This window comes from Haplochromis burtoni, unplaced genomic scaffold (genome assembly GCF_018398535.1).
Source record: "Haplochromis burtoni strain Fernald_Lab_line unplaced genomic scaffold, NCSU_Asbu1 Contig_482, whole genome shotgun sequence".
NCBI classification, from domain to species: Eukaryota; Metazoa; Chordata; class Actinopteri; order Cichliformes; family Cichlidae; genus Haplochromis; species Haplochromis burtoni.
The window spans coordinates 275,011-281,696 of NW_024582843.1; the positions used below are offsets into that span (position 1 = coordinate 275,011).

Here is a 6,686-nt window from a genome sequence, read left to right on the forward strand (position 1 = left end):
GAGAGAGAATGTTGCGTGATAGTCTGGCCACAATCCTTTGTTAATCAATTATTAAAGTTAGAACACACAGACACATGTATTTGCTCTGGAAAAAAACAAACAACCTGCTCGGTGTGATGTAGAAATCTACTAAACATTGACCCTTGAACCACATGTAACCCTGTTTTAGCATGTACTATTTAGATGTCTTTTAAAGCTCTGATAAACAGAAAATTGCTCAGTTGGCTATTAGTGAAATTAGGTTGAAACTAGTTTGTTGTAACATCCTGAAAAGATGACTTTTCATATTGCAATTTTCAACCACATTTAGATGTTCTGTGGATGTGAGTTTAAGGCCATGACCAGCCAACCGGGATAAAAATCATCCCTGAACGTCTGGTGCTTTGTGAGAAGGGTAGTGACACTCTGATCGTTCCATCAGAGTGTGTACAAATGTACTACCCCCAGGTATTTATGGGAACCTTACAACTAACGACCTTCTATGTAAACTTCTATGTACATATTTGCCGTGAATATAGACAGGTGTATGGTCAGCCTCTGTTTTTCCTTTATAAAAAATAACTTTGTACATCTAATCCCTAAAGTTGTCGCTTTCTCCTTCTGCCACTGCTAACTGCGTGTCTGTCCCCTCTGCAGGTGTCCAACACCTGGCTGTGATGGCAGCGGCCACATCACTGGGAACTATGCGTCCCATCGCAGGTATGTAGGCTTATTCGGGCACTAGTGTGCACTGCTGCTTTCTATATAAGCTTGTACATGAAATGTTAGATCTACTGAGACTCTCCCTCTGCTTCTCACTCCAAAGCCGGCACACTGAGACTAATTCAAACATTTTATTTGATCCTGACATGCCAGAGGCAATAATGTAGCGTGAGCCCAGGAAGCAAAGACGGTCATTGACTTTGATATGCATCAGTAATTTACTTCTTGCTGTCTGTCCTCTTCTTGCTAAATGACCTTGGTATGCCTTGCATTCTTGATTTCCCTTTACTCACATCTTTCTCCTCTCTCCTTTCAACCCCCTCTCACCCCTTGCTTCCCCCCTTTTCGTCCTTCTCTTCCTCTGCCTGTCTTTTCTCTCTCAGTCTGTCTGGGTGTCCTCTCGCTGATAAGAGCCTTCGGTCCCTCATGGCGGCCCACACCCCTGAACTCAAGTATGTCTGCTCTACACCTTCACTGCCTTTTCGCTGCCACTTCAGCTCACTGCTACTGACACTGTCCAGCACCACAGCACTTCATTCTGCTGACGTTAACTTATCTAATGCTGCTGGCTGCTTTCTGTGCTACCGCTGCATCTGTCATGGTGGTTTTTCCTATGTCTGTGCTTGCTTTCACTTCAATTACTTCATGTAAATGTGAATGAAACTTACAAAGGCTTTTCACAGCTCAACATGTACAGATACCGGGTGTGTTCGAATGGCAAAAAGCCTGGAAAGCTAGAATAACTTTTTCAAATAGCACGGTGAAATCAGAGTTTACAATACAATACAAAATGCAAATTATCAATGTAATTGATAAATACTAAAACAAGCAATAAATCAATTATAACACAGTTATACAATTATACACAGGTAAGCTGAAAAGCAGCTGACAAATATAAAAAAAATACATTAAAAAAAATTATAGATCTATAAAATCCTAAAATCAGTTCTAATACAAATATAAGGTGTAAATGGCTGGGCAGGATTGGGATGATATGTGTTCAATGATGATCACTAAGAACTAAACCAGAGTCCAGAGAGAGTTTTTTGTGTGCGTATCAGAAAGGAGGAAACTGAAGCCTAGAAGGGAAAAAAGGGCTGAGTTTATTTTATTTTATTTTTTTAAGATCAGTGGATTAATTTTGACCATGGGCCTTATTTGAAAGACAGGACTAGACAAGATCTTTGGTGTTTGACTGAAATAGTCACTTAGATGAAAAGAAACATTTCTCCCACTGAAAACACAACATCTATGAACAGAAGCAACTTCTTGGTCATTACAATTACATTTATATAGCACCACTTCACAGCAAGTGTTCATTATTATTGTAAAGACAACAACAACAACAACATTATTATTATTAATAATAATAATAATAATAATAATAATAATAATAATAATAATAATAATGAAAGATTAGACAGAGAACCTCAAAGATCAGGCAACTATGTCTAAGCACTTAGAAACAGTGGGGAAGAAGAATTCCCTTTTAACATGAAGACGCCTCAGGCAGACCCGGTCTGGAAGGGGCGAGTGGAAAGAGAAGAGAGAAAAGAGCGGCGTTGATGTATGGTTCTGAAACTATACTCTTCCATGTTAGCAGATTAGGTCACTTTTAGAATGAAAGTTGGATTGCAATGGCTAAGAAATATGATTTCTGATTTTGTGAGGCGCAGCTGAGAAAGCTGTGTGCCATTCATGAGCTGACGGTACCAAGGGAGTCTAAAACAACAGCTAGACTTTTAGTGTCTCAAGGTTTCAAGGGTGGGTGAATCTGGGAGACACCTCTCTCAGCCCCTCCCTCAGCTTGGTTCTGCCAGAGGTTTCTTCCTGTTAAAAGGGAGTTTTTCCTTCTCACTGTTGCCAAAGTGTTTGCACACAGGGGGCCATCTGATTGATGTGGTTTTGCTGTATTGTTTTAGGGCCTTACAATATTAAGGGCCTTGAGGTGACTATTGTTGTGATTTGGCAGTATATCAATAAAACGGAACTGAATTGAATATACACATTGTGATCATTTGTTTAAGATTAAGCAGATAAATAGTAAACCTCAGTTTTCAGTTGTGAAAACTCCCTGTGTTAATTTTTTCTGCCTAACTTTGAACATTGCTTTGTTTTTTTTCCCTAGATGCCCCACTCCCGGATGTGACGGCTCAGGTCACATCACAGGAAACTATGCCTCACACAGAAGGTAACAGAACACAAATGCGCGTGCACACACACACACACACACATACACAAACATACATATGTATAGCTAGTCAGAGAGGCCTAGCGACAGTTCACGATAGATTAGACAGGCACCACATACACATAATCCTATTTTCATCCATATTAGGCGTTTTTCAATGGATTTGGTTTGTCTTTTGGTTGAAGAACCTCTGTAAAATTATTCTTCCTTACCATGTTCTCTTCCTTTATTAAGTAATCACTTCACCAGACCTTTTCTTTCCAGCCCTATGTTATCAACTCCATACTTTCTGTTTTCAGTCTCTCTGGGTGCCCGCGTGCCAAGAAAAGTGGAATTAAAACTCCTGCCAAGGACAACCAGGAGGACTCCGAGCTTTTAAAGTTCGTACCGCTCAGAAAGTCATAACGTCTGCTTTTAGCATGACTGACGGTAAAACTAAAATGCAATAAAGGAAAGAGAGAGCGAGAGAGAGAGACAGAGAAAGAAAGAGAGGAAAGTCACTGTGAATCATATGCAGAGGTAGTGATCTGTCCCCGTAACTGAATCAACTTACTCATGGGAAAATACACTTACTGCAGATACTGATTCTGAATATAATTCATGGTAGACTATTGCAGAGTACATTGTTATTACATAAGAAATACATGGGCTTCATATTGCACACAAAACTGTTAATATAACAGTATGTGGAGAAAGCATGTACCAAATTGTAATAGCTCATTTGTCAGCAATATCTTGCATTGTAATAATATGTCCAATACAGAATTTAGCAAAACTGCTAAAAACCTTTCAGTTTTTAAGATAAGAATTATCTTAGTTTTCGCTTTACTTTCATTTTTGCATTCTCCTTGTCTAACCTTTGTGCCCCGTCATTCTCTTTCTTTCCGTATCTGCTTCCTGTCTTCCATACTTTTTCTTCTCCTCTCTTCTTCTTCTTACCACCTCTGCTCTCTGCAGATGTCCGGTGCCGGGCTGTGACAGCCTGGGCCACATTAGTGGAAAGTACGCCACACATCGTAGCGCTTACGGGTGCCCGCTGGCGGCCCGTAGACAAAAGGAGGGTCTTCTGAATGGCACGCCATTCAACTGGAAGGCCTTCAAGACAGAGGGTCCAACCTGCCCCACCCCAGGTTGTGATGGCTCTGGACATGCTAACGGAAGTTTCCTCACACACCGCAGGTAAGCTTAGGCTTTGATCAGTATCTTCAAATTTGAAACAAATCGATTAAATGAGGAATTCAGATTTTATAAAATGCAGCCAACGGCCAAGTATCTCTGAATCTCTCTTTTTTAATGTGTGGATAATGCTAAAATGTAAAGCTTCAGTTTGATACTATATTTTTAAATCGCTATGTCTGACCCAAAGAAGAATACGCAAATCTCTGTAAACACCCCATAAGTTGGTCATTTTCAACTTTAAACTGATTTAAACGTAGTCAAGTCTTTATTCTAAGTTAAGCTAATTTACAGCTTGATAGTTAAAGATGAGCATTTGAACACTTTGGAAATATTTATTTGCTTTGTCGAAAGTTAAATAAGAATATTGAGATGTTTTCACCATGTGTTAAATAGTCTGTCTTGCCGTTTCCAGTTATTTTTCTAGGCTAAGCTTTTCCCCCATAGCAGCAGTACATAACTAACACATGCCACTGTAACTTATAATGTTCTTTATGTAGATGTAATGTTAAATTTGACCCTCTCTGAATTTCATTTCAGCCTCTCAGGATGCCCCAGAGCTTTGTATGCTAAGAAGAAGGCCAAGTTCCCTACAGAAGACTATCTGAGCACTAAGTTCAGAGCCAGTGATGGTACGATGGTTAATTAAGAAAAATCCCCCCCCCATTTTTATTATTTGACTCAGTAACAAAGGGGGGGGGGCCCTTTGTTACTGAGTCAAATAATAAAAATGCCAATGTTAGAATAGAGTTTTTTTCTGTTTTCTTTTGGGGTTTTTTTTTTTTTTGCAAAACGTGCTTTTCTCTTCGCCTCTCCTTTAGTTTTGGACAATGATGAGGACATCAAGCAGCTCAACAAAGAGATTAATGACCTTAATGAATCCAACAATGAAATGGAGGCTGACATGGTCAACCTGCAGACTCAGGTGTGTGTTTGTTGTTGGGGTTTTTTTTCCCTTTAGTGTGATCTTCAGTGTATGCTCTTGTTTTCTCGAGGAGCTCCAGTTTCTCCATGCAACAGCAGTACTGCCTACCTTAGCCAGTCTCTTGCAAAAGAGATAAAGTAATTATTGATCACTGTCACCACCTTATGAAACCTTGGTTTCATAAGCATGACACTGTTGAGAATGAATAGAGAACTATAATTTTAAGAGGATATTTATCTGGAACGTCTTTTACCAGGATTACAGTTTCTGCAGTTAAGACTCTAAAGAGCACTGCAGGCAGCAGGACACTTTAAAGATGGGTAAAAATTGTCCAGTATCAGTATTGCATCTGACCAATCACATTGTTGTGATGTGTGATGCATGGTGTTTCCACATCCCAAAATTATGTCATCGCTACAATCTGACTGGTTACTTGCAATGTTGAACTGGAACCAACATTAGATTTGTGGACCCAGGAACAATGAAGATGGTGCGAGCCACTAGAGAAGAAAAAAATGTCTGTATAATGTCTGGACTATGGCCACTACATTGCCAGTCACCACAGCTGCTATTAAATAGATATGAATTTCTAGTTGAATATTAAAACATTTGCTGATGGTCTGCTGCTGTACGTTGCAGATCTCCTCTATGGAGAAGAACCTGAAAAGCATTGAGCACGAGAATAAGATGATTGAGGAGCAGAATGAGGCTCTGTTCATGGAGCTGTCTGGTCTGAGCCGAGCCCTCATCCGCAGCCTGGCTAATATCCGTCTGCCGCACATGGTAAGTCCGCATTCACACCCTGTTGTCATTGATTGATTGTTTGAAGGCAAATCTGGTGCGCTGAAGAGTGCGTGGAGCCTTGTTTCTGTTTGCCCCCCTCAGTTGAGATTGGTTTTCATTTGCACCACAGCAGGAGCCAATCACAGAGCAGAACTTTGACAGATACATCAGCACCCTGACTGACATGTACACCAACAAGGACTGCTTCCAGAGCCCCGAGAACAAGGCTCTGCTGGAGAGCATCAACAAAGCTGTGAAGGGCATCAAGGTTTGAGGCTCCACACATACAAATGGAGAACGCAAACTGTCCCAAAGTGCGGAGAACACGGTGGAGGTGGAGTCAGGAAGGAGAGAGGTTGAAAAGCTCTATGATATATCGAAATATGATTCAAAAACAAAAAAAGGGAATTCAGGTTATTTAAGTAAATGGCAACTTAAAAAAATCAACCCAGGGAGCACTCTGTTGAAGAAAAGTGACGCGGACCAAAATCCACATCATGCTGCTGCTGGGATTCAAAGGAGGAACCAGAAGAAGATCCATGTTACTAGAAGCTGTATCTGGGGGTTTAAATATACTGTATGTTTACCTGTTGTCTCTTTTGTGTCCTTAACTGTTTTTCGGAGAGGGTTTCGCAACTGGTCAGTCAGTTTTTTAGCATTTCTCCTCGGCCGGAACACTGAGACAGGCGAGGCTCGAGTATTGCTCGCCAGAGCCCGGAGACAGGAAGAGGAACACTAACTGGAGCAGAAGACTCCCAACGCCACTGTCTCCTGTAGCATTCTCAATGGCAAGCATCTGCGGCTCTGAAAATCTCTCTGATCCACAACCATACTCGCACCACACCCCCCGGCATGCACCAAACTGAATGTGCGTTTGCTTGGTGGTATTACTGCAGCAATCATCAGTGG

At 40.9% G+C, this 6,686-nt stretch overlaps 1 protein-coding gene across 12 annotated transcripts in view; it reads left to right on the forward strand.

Annotated features, from left to right (window-relative positions):
* The window catches only part of myt1b (myelin transcription factor 1b), a 172,637-nt gene extending 165,951 nt beyond the window's left edge, over positions 1-6,686 (forward strand). For 7 of the 12 annotated variants that reach the window (XM_042213798.1, XM_014341423.2, XM_042213801.1 and 4 more), the window contains 9 exons: positions 637-699; positions 1,086-1,154; positions 2,831-2,893; positions 3,193-3,273; positions 3,851-4,072; positions 4,610-4,701; positions 4,891-4,994; positions 5,634-5,777; positions 5,908-6,686. In XM_042213798.1, coding sequence (XP_042069732.1) covers positions 637-699; positions 1,086-1,154; positions 2,831-2,893; positions 3,193-3,273; positions 3,851-4,072; positions 4,610-4,701; positions 4,891-4,994; positions 5,634-5,777; positions 5,908-6,051 — 982 coding nt within the window. In that variant the 3' untranslated portion in view covers positions 6,052-6,686. The remainder of the gene's footprint in view (positions 1-636; positions 700-1,085; positions 1,155-2,830; positions 2,894-3,192; positions 3,274-3,850; positions 4,073-4,609; positions 4,702-4,890; positions 4,995-5,633; positions 5,778-5,907) is intronic. The other 5 variants (XM_042213799.1, XM_042213805.1, XM_042213802.1 and 2 more) reach the window with 4 other exon arrangements.